The sequence below is a fragment of the Vanellus vanellus genome (assembly GCF_965231255.1).
Source record: "Vanellus vanellus genome assembly, chromosome: 14".
Lineage (NCBI taxonomy): Eukaryota > Metazoa > Chordata > Aves > Charadriiformes > Charadriidae > Vanellus > Vanellus vanellus.
In genome coordinates this window covers 1,639,737-1,664,013 of record NC_138919.1, presented here as the reverse complement: position 1 = coordinate 1,664,013, position 24,277 = coordinate 1,639,737, and the positions used below count along the sequence as shown (strand labels likewise).

Here is a 24,277-nt window from a genome sequence, read left to right as displayed (position 1 = left end):
GAGAAAGCATCCTTCCCATGGAGGCTGCAGACCTTCGCAAAGGTCTGACTTTGTGAAGTTAGAAGACTAACATGCTGGAAGAGTGGGAGCTGGTCACTTCTAAGCCTGGAAGTCCAGAGAGTCTCAGGCTGAGAGAGATGGGGGTGTTCAGCCTGGAGAAGAGAAGGCTCCGGGGAGACCTTACAGCCCTAAAGGGGCTCCGGGAGAGCTGGGGAGGGACTCCTGACCAGGGAGGGGAGCGATGGGATACGGGGGAATGGTTTTAAGATGAAAGAGGGGAGATTTAGATTAGATATTGGTAAGAAATTCTTGACTGTGAGGCACTGGCGCAGGTTGCCCGGAGAAGCTGTGGCTGCCCCATCCCTGGAGGTGTTCAAGGCCAGGTTGGATGGGGCTTGGAGCAACCTGGGCTGGTGGGAGGTGTCCCTGCCCAGGGCAGGAGGGTTGGAATTAGATGATCTTCAATGTCTCTTCCAACCTAAGCCATTCTGTGATCCTATGCTGTGTGTTCTGGGGCAAACAGCCCTGCTCTGGCACAGCAGGTCCTTTTCTATTGGGGAAGCAGTGGAGTTGTTGTCTTGTCTATCCGCTGGTGGGACAGCCATCTCCTTTGACATGCTGGAGATGTTTTTTAATTTTAGTTTTAGATGAGGTGGCTTTTCCACCTACCAAAGGAGCTCCACGGGCTGTGACTTGGGCTGCACAAGCCTTCCAGATCTCTTTGTCATCAATCAGGGCTGAAGGTGAAGCTGCATGAAAAGATCTGTTCCTGGGTTTTAGCCTCAATGTTGGGGCTGGAGTAACTGAGGAGACCAACGGCACTATTTCTTTGCTTGTATGGCTTTAACATGACCTAGACATGACCGTACCTGAGCGGATGGGCTGCAAAGAACTGTTTGGCTGGAGAGAGCAGTCATTGAACCCCACAGTTTCAAATGAAAGTGTGTTTCACAAGAGATGAGCCTTGAGCAATGTCTTCCCAAGCAATTTTGCCTGTTCTGCTGGACATCTCTCTGCCTCCGTGTTGACCATGTGGCCAACGCTCCCAATGACATTAAACCCATGACCTCCACGTGTTGTGGGCGAGCTGTTCCTGGCACTGTTTGCTTGTAGTCTGGGTAGGAAGGGCAAAGGGAGACTTGACTGATGAGGAAAAAAACAACTTTACCATTGGTTGTGCTTGTCACAGCCATCCTCTTCCTCTCTCTTCTCCCCGAAACCCGGACAAATGTATCGCCGCCATCTTCTCCACCTGCTTCCTCTTGGCAGTGGCTGAAGTTTGATGGTTTGGAGAAGGTGTGATGCCCTGGAGGAGGAGGAGGCGGCGTATAGCCTGCTTTGCCTCCTTGCTCCTCGGCAGCAAGCAGCAGCTCAGCCGGCTGCTGTGGGATGGGGGAAAAGAACTGCTGCAGCAGACACTGCCGCCGGTACGTAACCCACTCCCTTTCTCGCTCCCAGTTTTCTCTCCCCAACTTTCCCCTTCATGATCTCTTGGAAAAACGTATTGGAAATGTGCCTTTGTGCTACATTTTACTGTTGGTGTTTTGTTTTTTTTTTTTTTGTCTTACGGTCCTCCTCTAAGACTTATTTTGATTCCACTCATAGCTTCACCCACCCCTGATATATTTTCACTCAACCTTCTATATAAAAAGTATTTTTTTCTAGCAAAAATAACTTTTTACATAGAAAAAAAAAAAAACGTTTCCCAAACCCTCATTTTTTTCTAGCGGTCAACTATATGGTGGACATGGAAGTTAAGCAAGTGTTTATACGCTGTCCAGCCCCACTTGTGTCAGTTTGTACTTAATTTTTGTTCCTTCCATTCACCCATTCGTTTGAAAAATGTAAAGTCTCATTGGTGGTTCTCTGGAGTAAGATGCCGGAGCTTTCCAGCTGGATTTACTCGGAGTTGCTCAGCCAGGTCCCAGCTCGGTAAAGAGCTTGAGCATATGGCGTATGCCGGTGGGATGTTTGCCTTCAGCACTGGTTATACACAGCAGGACCGGCACCCTTGGGGCAGGTTATATGTGGCTTATAAATCATCCCTGGATGTGAGCCCGAGTTTTAAAACACTAAAAATCATCTGAAGCTATTTTGCCGAAACTCTTTCTAAATAAGACGGATGTTAATTGGCAGGAGGAGCATCAGCGCCTGATGCTTTTGCCAGGGTCAGCCTGTGTTATGGAGTTGAGGATCTGAGGGTTTGGAGATAAACTTGGAAGCTGAGCCCTGCTCCTCTTCCCTGAAGGGCCTCTTTGGTTCGATTTTTATTTACTTCACCGCCTCGCAGACAAATGCGTGGTTTATTGCAACATCCCACCCAGCCGGTCTGAAGCATCGGCACACGGGAAGGGCGAGCGTGGCTCTGGGTGCGGCTGGTGGGACCATGGTTGGTGGGACCACGGTTGGTGGGACCATGGTTGGGCTGCTGAAGGATTTGGTTCCAAAGGTGCTGAGCACCTGAGCCCCAAGCAAACGTATATCCACTTAACATTGAGTGTGGAATTTATTCCCGGAGATGCAGAAGCCAGGGTGGGTGCATTACTGAGTTGCCAGGCTGGGAAATTCTCCCATTTGCCTGCACGTTTTGGGTCAGGCTGGCCCAGCTCCAGCGCTCTCCTGCAGCCCTCTGAAGCTGGTCAGGGAGGTCACCTCATCCTGTTGATGTCGCCTCTGGTGCTTGTGCTATCCCTTCCCTTCAGCAGTGCTGATTTATTCCAGTTGAGGCTCTGGGACGTGACTCAAAGGGGTAATTCTGCGAATTAATTTATTAGCAGAGTCTCAAAGGACCTCAGAAGGTTGTACATTGAATTTTGGTGGTGGGATGGAAATTGTCTCTTACTGTGACCAGGACACTTAGTAGAGGACTTGGTGTATGATCGTTAAGTGTAACTGTCAGGAGGCCAGAAGGTGAGGTCGTCTTGGGCATCCATTTACAGATAAGCTGCCAAAAAAGGCCACCTCGAGGTGGGCATGGTGCCGAGGCACTCCTGCCCCTTGAGGAGCTGTGCCCTGGTGTAGACCAGCTCTCCATTGCAGGAGAACAGGCATGGATGGAGGGCAACCACACCTCGGGGGAGTTGAATTTGTGTGTCTGCTCTGCCACAAAACTTCCTGGGTAGTCTTGGCCGTGTCACTTAGTGCCAGAGCTGGGGGTCACTGGGAGCTTGGACCCTCCTGCCTTAATGGAAGGTGACGTTCGGCTCTCCGTGCCCTGGATGTTGTCTGCGGGATGGGAGGGGAAGCATCTCCCCACCGTTGGGTCACTGCGAGGATGAGCGGCTTTGCGAATCTCTGGGTGCGGGGAAGGCTGCAGCCATCCAGCAGACTGGGAAACGGCCCCACATACAACCCCTCGTGCTTGACCCAGTTTGGCCAAAGCCTTTATGCAGACGTGGATTGGGTGCTGGGCATGCCTTCCTTTGGTGGGGTGCACATAATGTGTCGCCAGATGCATCTGCATTTGATGTCTAGTTGGCGTTAGTTACCCAAATTTTCATCTAAATTGTCATCTAAATGATATCATCTAAATTAATTCATTTTTTAGGAGAGTTTTGGCCACCTAAAGGTCTAGCCTGCTTAGGTTTTTAATATCTCATCTAAATGCCCCCAAATGGAAGTCAGGTTTAAAAAAAGCAATTAAAATGCAGGAAAACTTTTCATAGCATTATTTTAAAGCACCTCAAACTCACCCAGCAAGGCTTTACATGGCCCTTCAGGAAGCTCTTGCTAACAAAATTTATTGTTCCCACATGGTGAAAAGTAATATCCAACAGCACCAGGTTCGAGCAAATATTTGGCAGAGAGTTGGCCAGACCCAAGCAAACATGTCCGTATCTGCTCCCCAGTGGAGCTGGACTGATTTAGGCGGGTGCTCAGCTAACGAGGTCTGGTAGCACTAATGGGGTCTGGCCAGGAAAGATGCTGTGGGAACAGCACGGGAAAGCCAACTGTTGATGGAGTCGGGGCCAAGAGCTTTCCCGTGACATTAGGTGTCCCCCAGAGCTGGTAGGGATGCAGGACCTGTGTCTTCCCGCTGTCTGTAGCTCTAGGGGAGCACGTTTCCTGGGAATTTCTCTTCATTTCACACCATGCCCCACAAGATCACATCCCTGCTCCGGCCGAGCCCCAAGGTGGTTTGTTCCAGCTCCGTCCCTGCTCACTGGCCAACCTTGGCTAATCTTGTTTCGTGCCTCCATCCCCACATCCCACAAAATGAGGGTGGCACGGGTGACGTGCGGCAAGACGGGGGGTGAAAGACACTGTTTAAAGGCAAAACATACTTCTGACCTCCCCATAGACAGTGGAACAGCCGAACTTGCTTTGTATTAAGGAGGAGAGGCTGTGGGCTGGAAAAGATGCTAAAAGAAAAAAAAAATCCAAACCAAAACAACAAAACAACCCCTAAACCCCTAAGTGCTACAGTCTGTTATTATTTCCAGAGCTTTGCTACGGATTTTAAGCCTTTAGGGATGGTGAAGCGCACATGTCTTGCACCGAACGCTTCCCTTGGTCCCTGGAGGGGCTGTTCCCAAAGACGAGCAATAGGATGCCTCCAAATGATTACCCCGTCGTCTTAACGAGGAGTGCGACCGCCCTACTGGGAGGTGGCGGGGGGGGGGCTGGCAGAGCTCCCTCCCAGCTCGTTCGGGAAGGCGCTTGTGATGGGCCGTGTTGGCTTTGGCTTGCGTAAGCTTTAATCTAAAGTTGGAGATGTTTTCAGCTGATCTGTGTTAATGTTGGGTGGAATTAACATGCATACGGGGAGACCACGTGACCTCCTCCGACCTCCCCCTTTTTTTCCTTTTTTTTTTCCTTTTTTTTTTTTTTTTTTTTCCCCTTCATCGTTTTAACGGATTCCTGCCAAATCGGAGTGGCAGGCGCCCGGCAGGGCTGGGCTGCCGCCGCCAGCAAGATGCCTGCCGTCTCTATCCTTTACAAAGGAGCCATCATCATCAGCAGGTAATCCCCCCCCTGAAGCCGGGGCAGGAATCGGGGAGGGGGGATGTGGGAGCCCGGGGGGGTCCTGGTGGCCACCTCCATCTGGAGAGCCAACGGTGATGGTGCTGTGGCTTCTCCAGGACCAGGGTTTGGTGGCCAGGATGGCTCGCGTGCCGCAGAAAGAGCCGAGGGCATCGTAACTAGCGCCGGTTGTTGGGTTTTCCTCTTTAGCATTAGCTTCTGCTCCGCCGTTCGTGCATCCGATCAGGGATAAAAGTTGATCGTATCAAGTAGGCATCTGCTTCGCCGAAAACCCTCTGTCCTTATGTCGTGTTTCAGCCCGGTTTGAGCTATTTCTGTTTACTCGTGGTGGAGTTGCCTCGGCAATTTACTCAAAATACTCTGGAAAATCTTGGATGGTAAATTGAACCAGTCCGGGCCCGGGGCTGCTCTGGCTTCCCGGGACGCCTTCAAGCTCTGTTTTCAGACAGCCAGATGTGGTTTCACGGAATCACAGAATTTTCAGAGTCGGAAGGGACCTCTAGAGATCAGGTTTGTCCCGTCTCTTGAATACGGGAAATATTGCAAGAATATCAAGGGGGAATATTTTTAACGAGGAGAAAAAGCTTCCGGTCTGAATCTTAGAGGCGGGTGTTCCAGGCTTTGCAGAACAGCTTGACATTTTGAGAGGCATTTTGGCTGCCTGAAAAGAGAACTCCCCGAGGTTTATTCCTCTCCTGCGTCTCGCTGGACTTGGAGGAGCCTGTGGTGCCCCACGGTGTTGTCCCTCCTCAGCTGCGTCCAGATTTGGCATCTGATAATGATTCAGAAGCCCCTTTTCTCGTGCGACTTAAATCCCGGGAAGCGGAGTGCTCTGGGAGCCCCTCACCCTGGTTTCCAACCTGCCTCTGGGCTTCTCGCATCCAGGTCCACCCATCCTTATTGTCCACCCATCCTCATGGGGGGGTTGACCACCATGGGCCACCCAAGGAGGAGTGGTGCCGGGTTAGGAGCCCGGGGTCTCCAGCTTGGGCAGAGTGGAGCCGGGCGTTTTCAGTGTCATTTATTTGGGACACCCACCAAACTGGGGGAAACTGGGGTATGCGATGCTCTTCCACCCCGCTTTGGTTTGTGATGAGAAGCTCCCACCCTCGACTTGGCGCGGCAGGGACTTGAGGCGGCTCGGTAGATCGTGCCTCCCCCTTTTCCAGACCCCCTTTGCCGGAGGGATGGCGTTACAAAACCTCGGGAACGGATGGTGCCCGGCTGTCTTCATTACAGCCTGGCTGTGTTTGTGAAACCGGTTTATTCCCGGAACATTGGTCCGAGCTCTGATCTCATTTCCCGGGAGCTGGACAGCTGTCCAGCCCCGTTAATCTGGGGTAATGAATCACAGACAGGTCCATCAGATTTGCTGGGTGGGGAGGATGATGTCCAGCCCTGCGCATATTCTCTCATTTATCTGTATAAACTGCGGGGCGGGGGGAGGTGATTTTTGCCCGCGTGGGCTTAATATACGATGCCGTGTCCCTCAACCTGTGTGTCTGCATCGTTTCGTGGGGCAGCGGGAAGGATGTGCGTGTCAGGTGGGCACCTGTGCGTCCCTTCATTTTAACCCGTGAAAGAAAGACGCTTCTCTTCTCTCTCCCAGGACACTCATGGGACCATACGGGATGGATCGGACCGTGCATTGCTTCGATTTCTACGACTGTGCAAACGGGCTGGGTGAGTACGGAATCTCCGCAAGGGACAGCGGGGTGGGCTGGGGAAGCTCGAGCATCCCTCCTGGGCCCCAGCACCTGCATCGTGATGCGAAGTCCGATATCTCAGAGCAATACTGGTTCTCGCGCCTGCCTGTGCCGAGCATCTGATAGCACCTTTTGCAGCTGGGAGGTTAAAACAAGGTCAAAATCCGACTAATTCCCTGTTGACGGTGAGCAACCGCAGTGCCGAGAGCCACGCGGGGCCAGAGACACTCCCCTGAGCAGGACGAGGAGGGGAAAAAGGCTTTTCAGAATTTTTGGAATTAATTAAAATTTAAAAAAAAAAAATTAAAAATTATGGTAATAAGAAACAAACGCAATCCCAAGCGCTCCCCGGGAAGCCACCCCGACGGGCGACGCAGGGTGTTGCAGCCCTCCCGGGGAACCGGGCTGCGTGAGTTGTTTTTGGAAAGTTTGTCCCACGGGTAAGAGTATGAGCACCGAGCGAGTCAGACGTCCTTCCACGCTGCTCTGAACATCAAAGCGTGGAAGAGAAGGCAAAAAGAGATGGTCATATCCATCCAGAACGTGAGAAATAGCCACGGGTTCATAAAACTCAGCCCCAAAGGATGCAGCATAGCATCTCCGCTGACCTCTGTGTATCCAGCAGCATAAATACTGGTGCTCTTTCATGGGCTTTATAAAAAATTGCAATCCCACATCAGGATTTGTCATGCTCCACCACGCAGTTTCCTCCATAATTTTCAATTCCGAGTGCTGCCCATCGTCCCGCAGACGGTAACGGCCCTGGGTGACAATTTGCGGACCCCTCCCGAGAAGTCAAACCCACCAGAAAACCAAGTTCAGGTTTCCCGAGACCTGAGATTAATTGTAGATTCATTATTGGGTGTTTCCAGCTCTTGGGTAACGGGGCTTCCTACTGGGGAGGAACTGCTTTGCTGACTCTTCCCCCTGGTCTTCCGTTCACGAGGTTGACGGCAGCTCAGAGAAATGTCTTTGCTCGGTGAATATGATATTTTAATCTCCAGAGGTGGATTTGGTTGAGTTGATGGGATTTTAGCTGTTGGGTTAGATTAGCTCGTTAAAGGAGCTAGAAAAGCCTGACGGAGCTGCTGCTGACCTCTGGGAGAGGTGCACAGATGTCGCAGCCCGCTGCGAGCTGCTCTGCTGCGTCCCGCTGCTCCTCCTTTCCCTTGATCTGTGGCCAGACCCTACAGGGCCTTGCGATGCGCTGCAGGAAGGGATAACGACGTGGATTTTCTAATGCCACCATAAGCTTGCTTCATCCTCTCTTGTGAAGCCTGAAACGCCCAAGACAAGCGCTCGTCCTTCAGAAGTCATCCCTCTCTGCCGAGGACCAAGCCATAGGTGTAGCTGCTCAGAATGTGTTTTTTAGGGGAAAAAAAAGGCGCCTCCGTGAATGTCTTCTGTTCAGATGCGGGTGTCAGTCCAGCAGAGTTTCTTCAGAGCAGCATCAGCCCGCTCGGTGCCGGCGTGGCAGGTCAGCGTTTGGCCCCGGGACTGTTGCTCTGTGGCTTTAGGTGGCAACCAACATGTGAACCTCAGCAGAAGTTCAAAGGGGTTACCTGGCAGCTCCTAAAACCTGCACTTCGAATTAAAGAATAGCCCTCAAAGGGAAGCGTTGATTAAGAAGCGTTTCTCAGAAACACCGAGATCCCATTATCTTGACCTTCATCTTCTTAGGACAGGGCAGCGAGTGATTCACCTCCAATCTGTCCCTTCCTCCAGACAGAAAAAGCTGGCCGGGGCTGCGAGATCAACAGAGGGATTAAGCGAAATGTAATTGAACATTGCTAGCTTAGGCGCAAAGCGGGCGGCCTCTCTCCGTGCGGACCGCCGGCCGGGCCGGTGGGGTCGGGATACGCCGGAGATGATTACAGTTGGGCTAAACAACCAGATTAGCCAGGACAACCCTTGACCTCTGGTATAGGGAGCCAGGAGCAGGTAAGATTATAGCCTGAGAAGTCGAGAACCGCGACACTGGAATTAGTGGGAGCGGGATTAGACGCACCGGAGAAGCTCGAGGGTCTTGAAGGAATTTATGGAATGGCGAAGAATCTAAAGAAAACACCGTCTCGGTCAGTCTAACCTGTATGGCCCACCTGGATTTTCCCCGTAAACATTTACACTGAAAAAGAGAAAATACTGGGGGCACGGGCATCAGCTCCAGGATCTTTGCCAGAAAGGAAAGATTAAAAAGAGGGATCCAAAATAGGCTAGATTATCTGGCCCTAAGTATGACTTAATAAGCATTATACCGGGACTTTGATGCTGTGATAATTAAAGAGCCGTTATTTACCTACACTGGGTCCCAAATATAAATTTGATTTGAAGTAAGTGTTTATAAAATATGAAGGCTCCCAGGAAGGCCGCCACCACAATCTTTGATGATTTGGGTTTGTTGCAACCACTCCCAGGCTGTCCCACAGCTCGGTCCGAGCCCTGGTGGCGTTGAACCCTTCCTCCTCCTCCTCCTCCTCCTCCTCCTCCTTCTCCTCCTCCTCTTCCTCCCTGCCATGGTGAGGACTCCCCGGTGCATCTCTCGGGGCAGGACCAGCACCCGCGGTGCCTCCACGGCGAGGTGATGGGTGGGAGGGCAGGGTGGGCAGAGCCTGGCAGCACCCGGTTCGTTTGCCATGAAGGGAGTTAATAGTCAGTCGTGTTGGTGGTTTTTTTTTTCCCTTCTCCCCCCCGTCAAAGTTTGAGCGTGTCTGGGAGCAATACTGTGAGTAATCACCGATTTTAATAACAAGATCGGATTTTCCCCTGACATGGTTGGGGATAAAGGAGGATTTGTAGATACTTCGGCTATATTAAGCCATTATTACAATTGATTTGCGGACACAAAAGGGAATTGAGTCATTATTGGTTTGATACCTCGGCAGAGGAGCCTTTCGCAAGCGGGTCCCACCGGGCTGCTGGGTGATGCTGCAGCTGCGCCTCTGCTGAGATGCGGATTTTTACGTGGTTTGTCTAATGTGTTTCATCATTCCTAATTACCTCATGTACCGGTGTGAAGAAAGATGTAGGATGATTTCTCGAGCCATCACCCAGGCTTAAGCTGGTCTTCCAGTGTCCTCCTCGTCTGGAGGACAAGCGGTAACGGGCACAAACTTGAATATAGGAAGGAACGGGCACAGACTTGACCATAGGAAGTTCCATCTAAACCTGAGGAGGGACTTCTCTCCTATGAGGGTGGCAGAGCACTGGCACAGCTGCCCAGAGAGGGGGGGGGGAGTCTCCCACTCTGGAGCCATTCCAAACCCGCCTGGACGTGTCCTGTGCCACTGCTGGAGGTGCCCCTGCTCTGGTGGGGGGTGGGACTGGGGGAGCTCCAGAGGGCCCTGCCAGCCCCCACCAGTCTGGGATGCTGTGAACCGATGGGGCTTTCCTTCTGCAGGACACCCCCGTGTCAGGGGTTTCCCAAACCCATCCCAAGCACAAGCCCTGCTCTCCAGGGTCTCTCTGTGGCAAAGCCCACCAGCAGCCACCCCAGCCCGGTTGGGAGCAGAGAAGCTTTCCAGCTGAACATCCTTGGTGATGAGGTTTTACCTTCCGTCAGTGAGCTTTGGGGCTGCAGCATTTCCTCCCCGCTTCACTCCGCAGGCGCCTGACCTGTCCCCGTGCCTCGGTGAGGTTCGCGCCGCTCGGCGATCCCTCTTTTGGGCAGTATCTCCGATTTTAGTGAATTTCTTTTAAACGCACAACAACACTGCTGCCTTTTTCCTGAGGTTTTTTGCTGTGAGTTTCCCACTGCCTCGGGTAAAACAGCTCCTCCCGGACACCGCGGGGACGGAGCAAGGCCAGGGAATAAACTCCGGCGCTTGGATGGGGCTGGGGTTTCGTGCTGGGGAGAAGCAACGATTGGCGCACGCGGGAGTGAAATGAAAAATTGTGATAAACCTGGTTTCAACCATGATTTTAATGTAAGGTGACTTGAGAAACAAGGTCTTTCCCTAGAGGAAGCTGAAAGCTGCCGGGGGTCCCTAGAGCAGAGCTGGGGTTGTAAAGGGAAGGGAAGAAGGGATGGAAATAGTGCCGTCGTCCCGAGTCATCCCTATCCAGGGTCCGCTCCTCTTCCCTCCTGCTCGTTTCAGAAAGGGCTCTCGTCTTTTTGGGGAAGCAGCTGTGCTCTGCTCCATTGGAGGGAGCCACTTTGTGCCTCCCCGCACCCCACCGAGGCTCAGAGCAGCTCAGGGCAGTGGCCGGAGGCTGAAGTTGGCTTCCCACCGGCAGTGCCCCTTCTCTGCGGCGCCGCCTGCCCTCAGCCTGCCCTCCCGGCCAGAGCAGCAAAACGCCCGACCGGCGGCTCCCGGGGGAGATTTGTTAATTAAAGCCAAGCTTTTTAATCCTTCTGTCCACGGCCCGGATCTTCGAAGCGGGACTTAACGAGCCCCGGACAAATAAGTCTCTTGGGCCTTTTCCTGCCAGCCGGCTCACGCGCGCCAGCGGGGACGGGTGCCGTGGTCGGAGAGGTGGTCCGGCAGCAAGAGAGCCCTTTGCCAAGGTGCTGGGACGGGTGGTTGTCGGAGCCACACCAAAGGTCACCTCTGCACCCTGGCTCCTGCCTCTGGGCTGCTCCTCCCGGGTTCAAACCCTGGTAAGAAGCGGCTGCTCCCTGACGCGCAGCTACGCCATCGCTGGCAGCTTCAAAGGCTGCGGTGGAGATGCTGCCGGAGCCTCCAGCGGGGACCTTCTCACCGCTGCATTGAACTGGGGGCTTCTCCAGGTGTTGTGCCTCAAAAGGGGTCTCCTGTGGGCAACGCTTGTCCCCAGCAACGTTTCCTATGACGAATCTTACCAGAGACACGAAGCACCGTCACCCATCAGTGATGGATTTAACTGCAAGCGATGAACTTGGGGTCAGGGCAGGTGGTCGTTCCTCGCCTGTGCCGTTCTCAGAAGCTTTGGCCCCGCTGCTGTTGCTCCCAGAAGGTGCTATCAGATGCCTTCAGCCTTTGTCTTGTGTCCGTGGTCTCATCCTACTGCTTCTGCTGCTGCTTGTGTAGTTGGGGGGATGCATGGGGCTTTCCACAAATGGTTTTTAAAAGGCGGGGGTCAGGCGGTGCCGGTGCCAGAGGCTGCGTCCCTCTGAGACGGCCCATGGAAACTGCGCTTCTTTGTGTGATGGGCACTTCTCTTCCTCCAGGTATTAAGGTAATCGGTGGCATTAAGGAACTCACCGGAGACGAATATGGAGTTTATGTCAAGAGGATCCTTCCAGGGGGTGTCGCTTACGCAGACGGTGAGTTAACCATGGTGCTGAGTACTGCAAAGTCTGAGACAAGCCAAAAGACCACGTATTTATTTTATATATCGCCTTATCAGACAGTTGAGGTGCTTCCTCCTAGATTTTCCAGCAGTGGGGGTATTTTCTTACGGTGGCAATCACCGTAACAGCCGAGGGCAGCCTTGCCTTGGCTTCTCAGCGTTGGCACCATCGCTTCGCGTCTTTAAAGCATCTTTCGCGTCTTCGCTTTGCTGCCCGTCCTTTCCCACGTGCCGCTGACTGCCCATAGCCCCAAAATGACTGGAGATCCTTTTGCAAATTCAGATCTGCTCCGCTTTCATTCTGAGCGTCTTCAAATAAGGAGGGATTAGGCAGAGAGCTGCAGAGTTCACCTTTCATAACTTAAGCCAGAAAGATATTTTTTTTTTCTTTCAAATGTTACAACATCATTTTTCCATCTAATAAAGAAAAGTAAATCCGGAAGAGGTGGAGGTGCCACTCGTGGTTTTCCACCTGACCTCAGACCGAATTAAGTAAAACCTTTATTGCAGTTTTCTGTATGTACTTTCGTAACTTCCTACAGCAGAGGAAGCGCTGCGACGTTGGCACGGGGTGTTCAGAAACTTCATCTCTGGACATCTTGAAAAACAGGTTGGATGAGCATCTCAGGAACGACCTATGCATATTTCATCCTGTCTCTGGGCAAAGGGAGGAACTGCCCAACCTCTCCCAGTCCCTTCAAGCTGTATTTTCTGCAGTTTCTATCCATTAGTTTTCTTTTCCAGGGCGCCTGCAGCCAGGAGACCAGATCCTGGAGGTCAACGGAGAGTCCTTAATTGGGGTTACAAGCGAGAGGTACCATATCCAAACGGAAATTTTGCATTCCTGTTGCTTTTGTGTACTTCTGGGAAGTGGTTTAGGCTGTGGGTTGCACGGAGGACGCCGGGGCATTGCTTTGTCTGTGCTCGGACGCAGCTCTTCCCGAGAGCCAACTTGGGAATTATCAAACGAAAAGTTTCTACGTAAAAATAGACCAGCGAACCCAAACTGTATTTGTGAGATATTCAGACATTTCCTCCAAATGCTGGGTTTTTTTAACAGCTCCTGGCACTCCGGCTCCACCTGCTGCAGCTCCCCAGTAAGCCCCGCAGCTCCCAGTGCCAGAGATTGGCCAGTGCCTAAGCCCGACGGGGCTGCTCTGTGTGGGGAATTCCCTCCAGAGCTGCAACCCAGCCCCCCACCTCCCTGCCAAGACAATAATTAACTGATCCAGAGGAGTACAGCGCTTTTGGCCATGAAATGTGGTGCTAATCCACTGCCACCTTGCACTTCTGCCACGGAGATGCCACGAGGGCTGGAGCCCCTCTGCTGGGAGGACAGGCTGAGAGAGTTGGGGGGGTTCAGCCTGGAGAAGAGAAGGCTCCGGGGAGACCTCAGAGCCCCTTCCAGTGCCTAAAGGGGCTCCAGGAGAGCTGGGGAGGGACTCCTGATCAGGGAGGGGAGCCATAGGATGAGGGGGAATGGTTTTAAATGGAGAGAGGGGAGATTTAGGTTAGATATTAGGAAGAAATTTTTCACTCTGAGGGTGGCGAGCCCCTGGCGCAGGTTGCCCAGAGAAGCTGTGGCTGCCCCATCCCTGGAGGGGTTCAAGGCCAGGTTGGAAGGGGCTTGGAGCAACCTGGGCTGGTGGGAGGTGTCCCTGCCCAGGGCAGGGGGGTGGGACTGGATGGTCTCCAAGGTCCCTTCCAACCCAAACAATTCTATGCCATGCTTAGGCTGGATGGATGCTTGGGGAGCAGCACAAGGAGCCTCTCCTGTTCCCAAACCCCCACTTCACTGCCAGGGCAGGGAACCAGGGGGTTCCACAGGCATCCAGCCGAAAAAGGTCACAGGGTTTGCCCAGGCCATGGGTCTCTGCCCCGTTTGCTGTGAGCTTTGACACGTGGCTTGGTGGAGCACCACTGCGAGCCGGCATTGATGTGTTGCGGTCCTTGTCTTTCAGGGCCGTGGACATCCTGAGGACAGCGTCGGCCACCAGCCACATGCGCCTTCTTATAGCCCGCGATGATGATGCCAGGTAAGAGCCAGGAAGGGGGATCGCGGCACTCGTCGGCACTATAGCTGGACTGCCTTTGAGCTAACAGGGCTCAAAGGCCGTGATGGAGATGGAGGTGGCCAAGTGTCTTTGATAACTCTACACTGGTGGGAACATTCTGGAGCTGTAATGGGAAGGGAAGCAAAGCTGGTGGCTCCCAGCTGCAGACCTGGCTGCAGCCCAGCCTGTGCTGGGTCTGTGGGTCATCCCAGCACCAAGCAGATTTCCACAGGGATTTTCCCAGCAAGGACCAGGGCAGCTCCAGCCTTGGCTGTAAGGTGGCATGGGCTCCTTGAGCTCTGCTGTGTGGTGCTGAGCTGCCTATGGCTTATCACATCCTGCACAGAGCTTTGGATGAAGACGTAGAGGGACAGCAGGGTCTTGCCTTTCCTTTCCAGTTAGACATGTTGAGTTAAGGTCTTCTTTCCCCAGAGGTTTCCTCCTTCTCAGGGAGGATGAGCAGTTTCTCCCTGAAACCTCTCCCCTTGCCGCTCCCTGGAAAACCCGTGCTCTCTAGAGATACTCAGAGGACTCAAAAGAAGGAAAGAGTTCCATTTTGTTTTGGCTGGATTTAAGCTGTGTGGGATGATGATGGTGTCATGAGAGAGGGGACAGTTGTAGAAACCAAGGTATGGGATTAATGGGGTCCTTTGCTCGCAGCCCCCAGGAGACCTGGCGCAAAGTGCTGGAGCGTCCTCTCCCCGTTGGCAGGTCTGGAAACTTGAGGTGCACCAGGAGCCACCGAAATGAGAGTGGGTTTAGGCAGAGGGCGGTTGTGGGAGGGCAGGCTGGTGGCACCGAGGCTTTGCACCGCACGTGGGTGGCTGAAGATCACAGAGCCGTTTGCTCAACGTACCCGCATCCCGTTAGCGTCGGTGATGATGGTTTCATTCCTTATCCATCAGCAGCTGTGGAGCGTTAACTGCCTTAGAAGAATAGTGAGAGTGCTGTAATGACAGGGATGAGGCTAATTTTGACTCAGTAATATTCTGGTGGAAGAATTATTTGGTATTAATGACAGACGGCTTTTTACCTACGCTCTTCGGGTGAAAATAATATCTCAAATTATTATGTTAACTGTGAGAACTTTGGCAGCCGCTGAGGAAGCCCTGGGTGAAGCGAGCAGGTCACCAGAGCTAGACTTGGGAGTTTGACCCTCTTTTGGTCCAAGTAAGGATGAGCAGGATGCGTTTCCGTGCCGCAGCTGTCCCTGCGCTTGCCCTTGGGGTGGAAGCGGCAGTGGGCATCTCGTGATGTCCCCTCTCCGGGTGGCTGGGGCTGGGGCTGGAGCCGAGCAGCTCCTCATGCCCAGGTTTGGTCAGGGAAATGCTTTATTTCTCAGCCACCAAAGCAGGTTTTCTGCCTTCACCCATGCTGATCTGTTCCAAGCTGTTCAGGCGTCTCCTAATATCTTAAACCGCAGCAGATGTTTCTTAAAACACACGCACGCGTGGCTTTGTCGGCGGCTCCAGCTCCTTCGCGCATCTGTCGGCATTCGCCCTGCGAAGGAGCTGCTGGAAAACCGACCGAGGGGGACCGGGAGGGCGACGAAACTTTGAGCAATTTATTTGTCCTTCATTTGCTGCCGGTTATCTGTGAAACCTGCAAAAGGTTAGCCGGCGGCAAAGTGGGGAAGCCATCACTTTGTTTATTTTTATTTTTTTTTTAAACGATTTGCAGCAATTTCGCTTACATAATCATCTCGCTAACTGTTTAATACGTGAACCCACATCTCCAGGATTAAGGGCTGTGGAAACGGGGGAAGGGTTTTTCTGCTTTCTACTTTTTTTTATTATTATTATTTTTTCCCTTAGTTTTGTCTTTATTTTATTGATGCCTTATTATCTTTTAAGTCTGTCCTTGAGTGTGAGCGAGCGGAGAGCCCTCTGCCTGGGTCGAAATGGGCTCTCTGCCTTCCCAGCCCCGGAGGTGTGATACCCACGGGGATGCCGCACCGGGAACTCCCGGGAGTTGAGGGCAGCCTTGCACCTTCCCGCTGCCCGGCAAAGTGGCTCACGAGACCTGAAAGCCGAAGGAAGACACCGGGAGGAGTGTCATTCCATGTATTTGCAGATACTCGCATGCAAGTCGCCTTCATAAACCCGGCACGCTGGAAATGGCTCCGGGTTTGGAAGACGATCCAACTCGCCTGCCAATTTTCCCAAATGACTCAGCTGAGGAGCATTTTGTTGTGGTTGCCCTGGGGTGAGTTTGACTCATCAACGCTATTATTTGTCCCTGGAGTTAATTATAGGGCCCCAATTACCTGCGCTCTTAATGGAACTCAGCCCTGGCGTGTATGAGATGCATGTTTTCAGCCTGTCGCATCAGACATGCTGCAAAGAGTGGCAGTAATGCCAGAGCTTAAAGCAGAAAATTCAGATTTAGAGCTGGACACGCTGGGTTTGGATGACGGTTGGGTCTGATTTTCATCCGTGCTCATCTTTAGCTAATGAGGATAATTTTATTGCATACGCGTAATTATTGTTTATTCATTCTCAGCCCGAAAGTTACAATAGTTCCTTGTTTCTATGCGTTGCACAGATATCATCCTGGTCTTTCAGGTTTATCACTGTGAGAAAGCCTGTTTGCGCTGCACCTCCTAGTCCTCCCATGATAAAATGCTAAATACGTTGCATCTCCGCACGATGTGCGCGGTCACCTCGGTGAAAATGGGGTATGGTATGAGTAGGGTTTGCACAAGGAGCAGGAAAGAAAAGCAGCCTGCTTCTCTGCAGGCGTGTAACTGATGTCCACCGATATCCAGGCATCAGCCGGCGTTCATGCCCAGCCTGGTGGGAACGCGAGATAATCCCTTTTTCTCCTGTGTGCGACAGTGGCGGCTCAGCCCTCGGGTTGGTTTGAGCACTGGGTGCTGAACTGGAAGGCGGTGGGGGGGTAGGCTCCTACAAGCCTGAGGTGTCCCAGGGCCACTGGGGACAAACGAACCTCCTTTTACAGAGAAGCCGAGATGCACGTGTGCCCGTCACCGCTTCCTCATCATTTACGGAAAAACGGTGTGATGTGCCGGCCCAGCACCGCCGGTGGAAATGCTGCAGCTGCCACGAGCCGGGCGCGAGAAAATCTCCTTTTGTGATGTTCTGGCAGTGCTTCGGGTTCAGGGTTCCCACTGACCTGCAGGCTTTGGGGTTTTTTTTTTGAAACAAGCTATTAATTGACCCGGTGTCACAGGCTCCTCTTCCTCCCCCAGCTGCGGCGCAGAGCTGGGGTTTCCAGACACTGCGCTCTCGTGTAACCTTTGATGCAGGATTCACCCTCCCAAGAACAAAAGGGCAGGACGAAAAGGTATTATGAGATAAAACAACAATATTCTGCAGGAAGATTGACCCCCCGCTGCTTAATCTGCAGCAAAGTCGGCCTACAGCTGGCCGCTGCTGGCAAACCCCGTTATCCCCCCTCTACGCTGCAGGACCGGCTGAAGGCTGTGCGGGTCCGAGCTCTCTTACGGGGATCCTCCAGACCTCAAATGTCTGTATCTTAATGAAAAAGAGCTGGGGAAGGGATTGTTAAAATCAACTTTCCGCCTGATACAACCCCATGAATTTATTTATTTATTTATTTATTTATTTATTTATTTTAAAGCAAGCTGGGCATTTTAGTCCTGCAGGCATCTGGCAATTCAGAATGGTTTAGCAAGGGTCAGGTTTTAAATATTAAAGACATCTTCTGAAGCCTCTCGGTGTCTGACAGCACAAAGCTGGACTTGCCGGCATTCCTTCGGAGTACTCGTTCATTAATCGGTAATGCTTGGGCATCGTCTGCCCGCGTGCAAACTCCTTCAAATATAGCACCGAGCTATATATTAATTCTCGGGAGATTGGCACCAGAGAAGCGCATTGCTCGCTGCTGGGAGAAGCGTGTGCTTCAAGTTAGTCATGTGTTTATGACCTTGGTGGAACTGGGGCTTGCAGTATTGACCGACAAAGCCGGAGCTGGGACAGTCGCCCGTGACGTAGCGTTTAGTCACAACGTCCCTACGGCAAACGACCGGGCTGGCCCGGGGCTTGCAAAGCCACCCTGGGCTCGGAGCTCGCTGTTCAGGCTCCTGAGCAAATAATGATAAATACTCCTTTGTGGGTGAACTTAACGACGTTGGGATAAACAACAACAAAGAATGCTCAAGTCATAGGTGCCCTTGCTTATAACCGAGTTTGACAGCATGGATTGGTGATTGGGTTTGCATTGTTTCTCAGGCTTTAAAGAGTGCGAGAGCTGCCAGACTAGTTGCATTTGCATTGACTAAGAGTTTTTTAGCCATTGTTTTAAGTTCATAACCTGTTCTGTGCTCTGATGGGTTATTATCTGAGGAAAACGTAACAATGGATGACCACGGAAACACCCAGCCCAAAACAAAAAAAAAAAAAAAACAACCCAGCTGCTGATGGCTTGGTAACCACTGGGAATAACACGTTAGCTTCCAGCGTGTTAGACCTGCCTTTGCAACAGGTCACGGAGCGGTAAGGCCATCAACCATGAGTTACCAGTGAAATGAGAGCCTGAATCACCCATAGGAATAGAGAGGCTTTATTGGAAGGTTGGAAAAATTCTGCTAAGGTAAGTTCCATCCAAGACTTAACCCAGGGAACCATAGAACAGCAAACCGCTGTCCCGTTGCTATAGGGTCTAAGTTGTCCCTCCATGTTCTCAGTGCTTTTACACCTATTTCGGTGCCCGGCGCTATGAAACTGCTTGTTAGAACAGTTTTGTGGAAGGTGGGCTTTTGGAACAAAGTAGTTGTCTTTTTTTAAAATCAGGGATTTAGTTGATAACGACAATAGTGTCGATGTAAAGTATTGGGGTTCACCAAGGCATTCCACTGAGTAGTGTGCGACAATTTAAAACTAGCATTAAATGGAACGAATAAGGCATACATTTGATGGCAATACTAGATAAGGCAGGCACTGGTCTTTGAAGTTAGTTAATGAGCTGGTTGTTAATGGGAAGATGTAAATTGCTGAGAGCATTTCCAGCAGGAACCTAAGGAGCTGGTGATTCATTCATCATTTAATATTGTTGACTCTAATCTAGCCAATAATATAGAACATCTGTCCCAGTAAAGTACGCAGATGACACGTCTGCTTGTGTGTAAGAGGAGTCTCCTCACCGAGGAAACTTTGCTGTGGCTGGTTTCCTACAGATTTATGGCTTGAACTTGTCTGACTGTCGAGTGCGAGAGCTTAGCCACTCATCACCAGGCTTTTCCTGTGGCTAGAGCATCAAGAAGGCACCTTCCCACGGGGATTCCTTCATGCCTTCAAAGTGGACATCTAATGTCATTACTGTGGCCACAGAAACGACGCTTTCAGGATCTCTCCCCATTGCTTGGCTGCTTGTTTAATGACACCTGTAAGAAATTAGTCATCCTTGAGGTGGTTCTCCCTGTCAAAAGGCTGGATTCAGCCAGAAGTGTTGGGTTCTGAAGCGAGAAGACTGCACAGTTGTGGAGGGACAGCATGCTCCCGGGAGACACATCGTCTCTTTTAGGGACGGGCACAGGAGGCCGATGCTTGAACATGCCACCCCCTCTCCGTGCCTCTTCCTCCCAAATGATGCGAGAGGCTCCTGGCAGCTCAAAGCAGGGTTACAGAAATGGTGCAGGAGCTGGTAAACGTGGTTAATGGTGGTTCTTTGTGGTTTAAGAGCTCAACGCGTTACAGTTGGGAAAAGGAAGGTCATGAAGCAATTCGCCTGTTGCGTACATGTAGTTATGGTACATCAAGGACTCAACGCACTTGGGTAGTTACGTGGTGGTCAAACTCAACCTGGAAGGAAAGCGTTAATGAAGGCACTTGGGCACCGAGCCAGCTTTCCAGGGGATGTTGTGGATGAGATTGCTTTTCAGAGAGGTAATAGAGGAAGCAGGGCGGTTTACCTCAAGAGAGAGGGATCGTGCTAAATGTTTGTGGGCTGCCATCCCTCCTCGTTCTTGAAATTCGTGGACAAGCCCTTCTGATCTTGATGCCTGTAAATTTAGCACATGCCTGCTGGTTCAGCATCTTCAGCCATGAGCTGCTGGGAAGAGTACAGAAGCCTGAGCTGCCCCAGCACGCTTTATGCGTGCAGGTCTTGTGGTCCAAGAGTTTAGCTTGTGATGTTCATGGAGGACATCACCACGGGTGGATTCAGAGAGTGGGCTGCTGCTTTTGCATGTGCCTGAGAAGCCATCTCCCATCTTTACCCCCAGAAAGAGCTAGCAGGCTCTGCTTTCTGTCTAGGAAAAGAGAAGAAAAAACAGAGAATAATCTACATTTAACTATTCTGGAAGGAGTCACAAATAGGGATTCCCGGGGGGATGCAGGGCAGGGGTGCAGGGTGCAAGGCAGAGCTCCTGTGTTCATCCACCCTCTCTCAGGAAGGAGAGTCCCCAGCACCAGTGCCTATCCACACATCCCTTCCCAGCCCCTCTTGCCCATGTTCACCCTGAACGCTTTGCAGGGCAGGGAAGGAGCAGACCGAAGTTCCAGCCCATCGCAGGAAAGCTGCGCTGCTGTGAGGTTGATTATCGAGCTTAAACCTTCCATAACCTCTTGAAACCATGGGGGTTATACCCTTAGGCACGAGCAAGCTCTGTCTGCTCCCCATTGCTGGAGGGAATCGGCCCCATAGACTTGGTAGTAAGTCACCGCCATCAGGTGGGGAATAGTTTTGTGCCGCAGCTGACTATACCGTGTTTTTCTTTCCAGGAGAGAGTTCTCTGAGCTGCTGGAGAAGTTCGGCTCCCAAAGCAATACGGGCTCAGCGCGGAGCTCGCCAATCCTGCACGGCGGTGGTGAGTAGCTCAGCGTGCCTTTGGGGGGGGGGCAACCAAACGCCCCTCACTCTGCTGAGAAAATTTTCTTTATCCCAGTGTAATTTTGAAGGAGTTTTGATTTGGTTTGCCAAGGTGTTTGGGTGGAGGTTTGCAGGCAGAGAAGTCTTGCTCGTTCTTACTGCGAGTGCTTAGTGCATCCCCAGGTGTGGAGCAGCAGGCACAGCCAGTCCTGCCCGCACGGAGCAAGCACAGAGCAAGGCAGCGAGGGAGAATTGAGTCGGGGTTGTAAGAGCTCCCCAGATCCCCAAACTCAGCCTAACCGACGTGCTGGGCAGGTAACCCCAGCAGTACCCATCTCTGTAGGTGCAGCTTTCTCCTATGGATTTCAAAGCATTTCAAGCAATGGTTGATTCAATGATCGCTGTTTTTCATTTGCAAACGGGAAATGTTTAGTGAGATGCAACAAGGTTAGGCTAAGCCAGGTGCCAGCGCATCAAATCGTGCGTGCATGGGGAAAGAGAGTGTCCTCTGGCTTGGCATGCCACCAGAAGGCTGTCAACCCTTCCCCTCTGGCAGAGGTAATGAGAGCTGGCAGAGGGGTAACAGTCCCACACCAGTATCGTGCCAAGCAGGCTGAACGTTTCCTCTCCATGTCTTTAATTCCCATGTGGTTTTCCCCCAAAAAACTAGGAAAACTGTGTCAGGTCTCAGTGGCAGAGCAGGGGAAGAGGGTGATACTGGAGTATTTGCATTCCCTGGACTGACTCTGACTTTGCTGTTCAGGTCGATACCTGGAAAGTACATCCTCAGGCTCCTCCTCGCGCTCTCAGAGCCCGCTGCTGCTGAGCCCCGCCAATTCCCACAGCCCCTTCATCGGGAACCCGGCGCACCCCCCTCACGCACAGTACGTACAGGACCTGTCCCTTGGTCAGTCATGAAGATATCACCGGGTGTTTAACACTGTCTTAGGGGTAGATGCAGTAAATACTTCCAGTGTTTGAAGAACTGCTTTGTTCACCCTTGTATCTTCCATAACCATTGTACCACCACAATGTCTAGGAGACCATGGTGTCTTCTAGAAGTCCTTGTGGTGGTGACAGCTTGACCGCTCCTGGGCAGCCTGTGCCCAAGAGCTGAAAATCTTCCCTGTTGAGGCAGTCTAGATGTTTGCAACATGGTTAACCATGCAACTGTTCCTCTTCCTCCCCTCTGAAAGCCGGGGAGAAGCTGTGGCTTACAGCCAGCTGAGAGGACCCCGCACATCACCTTCATAAACCATGTCATGAGCGGAGTGTTTCTGCGAGACCAGTAGTGCTTTCGGAAGGTGTTTCAGGAGCATGTTTTCCATTGCCCGGCTTCTGGCACGTTGACATCGTGCAACAAGAGCACAAGCACTGCCCTCTCAATGCAAACACTCCTGACACCCTTCGCTTTGGTGTCAACAGCGGTTGCCTACAGACACCGCATCCTTTTGTCTCCAGAGCATCTCCTGGAGCATGTGTTTTCATGTGGTCATCTGTCCCTTTCATATTTCGCCAGGTCAAAGGTTTGGACAGGCAGAGCTTGTTTTTCTGTGGAGTCTCATCTCCAGGGTGCTCGGGGTTGCCCTTCTCAAGAGGGACAGCTTGAAGGGTGTTAACAGTCATGGAATTGGGACCGTTCGTCCCCAGGGCTTGCAGCTTCCCTCTCTTTGCCAGCGTAAACAAGCCAAGTTGCTGGTAAAGAAAATCAGACCTCACTGCGGAACCAGTAAATCCTCTTGCTAAATGCCAGCTCTTTATTAGGGATTTGCAGAGGACGAATATTTGGCACCAGAGGTTTTAAGCTGCTTGCAGGGAGCGAGAGACCCTTACAGAGGAGAGGCCACCTCATCTACTTGGCAGCTGGTTTGGACAAACTAGACATCCTTGCTCTGCCGTTAAGCCGCTCCAGGCTTCGATATAGTCTAGAGGGGACCTGGCTTGGTGGCCTCCTCGCTCAGCGCTGCCATGCTGTGCCATGGTCTGCTTGTCTCCATACCAGTGCCAGGCCCCAGTGGTCTCCTCCTGGGAGCAGCACGAGCCGTTCGAGGTCACGGACTGCGCAGAGCCTTGGTGGTCGGCTGCAGAGATGTAACTCAAGCCATGTGCAGCCTGGTCTTCTCATGCACATGGCTGCCATCCCTTACCCATCCTTTCCTCCCACTGCTGGTCGTCCCCAGGCTGAGACCTCTCACTGGGGTGTCATCTGAGGTCCTGCCACCCCACTGAGCAGCGAGACCCAGATACGATTTGGTCTCGCCACAGACAGTGTCTGTTATTTTGATTTGCTACGTTTCGTGACCTCGTTTTCCTAAAATATTTCTTAGAGCAATGTTTTTTTTTCATAAGGTTAAGATGCGTGCTGCATGAACGCAGTCCCTTCCCTCTCCCCACGTAGCTTTCCTGGGGTCTGTGGCCGGTTTGGAGGGGTGCTGGCCGCACGCTGCTCTGTCACTGGGGTGTCTGACCACTGGGGCCGGCATGGCTGCAATGGCACCGGTTACGCGCGGGCCTCGCTGTGAGGCACGGTATGCACAGCTGTCACTGAGTCTTGAGTTATCGGATAACACAAGGAGGACCAGAAACCGCAGTCCGCTTGGCGAGTGGCTGCTGTGGAACTAAACTGAAAAGGAGAGGAGCCAAGTTGCACCCATACCACGAGGAGGAAAAGGCTTGCTGACCCTTAGATGCCACCAAATCCTTCTCCCCAAAACCTCCTGTGGGTGGCCAGTGAAATCTCTGCTCCCACAAGCACTTACCGCAATTCCTCTCTCTCTCCCTCCCTGCATGGAGCCGCCCGCCGTGGCCTGGTCTTGGTGGCCTGTTGGGTCCTATCTAGCAGGCAGCCCTTGGAGGGGAGACCTCTAACAAGGTCCAGCCTCGTTCCCGCTCCATTCGCATCACCTCTGGGACCGGGCGAGTCATCTGTACCACTGCCGCAAAAGTAAATCACAGTGTGGTGGGTATTGCTATAAAGGTGCTTAAGGACTCGTTTCTTCGAGCATCTTGCAAGGTTTTGAGTCCAAAATTTGGTTAAGACACAGCCAGCTGTGTGTCCTGAGCTTCGCTGGGATGTTTGGTAAGGGCTGCTTAATAGTTGGCTAATCTGCAAATTGCTGACTAGTTATCTAGGCCAGAGTTGCTGGATTCAAACAATAACCCCATCGATATGCTTTTGGCTATAAAAATGAAGAGTGCAAAATAAGTATTGGCTAAAACTTTAGTTTCTTCTCTTTTTTTATTTTCGAAATGCAAATGAGCGTGCCCCAGCATTTGGGATTATGTAAACCAGGCACCTTCATAACGCTGAACAATGCCTGCTGAGAAACTGGAGTCCTCACCTCTTCTGCCCAAGGTTGGGTGGAAGAAAAGTTGCGGAGGCAGAAAAGGTTGGGAGAAGTTAGAAGGATCGTGCACGGAAGGAAAGCCGGGCAGAGTTTGTTCAGCAACATGGGAAAATAAACCAGATCACCT

General features: G+C 52.0%; 1 protein-coding gene across 1 annotated transcript in view; it reads left to right on the top strand.

The window, feature by feature from the left end:
• LOC309677591 (syntaxin-binding protein 4-like) overlaps positions 1 to 24,277 on the top strand; it is a gene marked incomplete at both ends in the record, with an annotated part of 45,951 nt that overhangs the window by 5,609 nt on the left and 16,065 nt on the right. The window contains 6 exons of the mRNA XM_082490424.1: positions 6,593 to 6,666; positions 11,836 to 11,931; positions 12,702 to 12,771; positions 13,919 to 13,993; positions 20,716 to 20,801; positions 21,567 to 21,687. Of these exons, the coding sequence (XP_082346550.1) occupies positions 6,593 to 6,666; positions 11,836 to 11,931; positions 12,702 to 12,771; positions 13,919 to 13,993; positions 20,716 to 20,801; positions 21,567 to 21,687 (522 nt within the window). The remainder of the gene's footprint in view (positions 1 to 6,592; positions 6,667 to 11,835; positions 11,932 to 12,701; positions 12,772 to 13,918; positions 13,994 to 20,715; positions 20,802 to 21,566; positions 21,688 to 24,277) is intronic.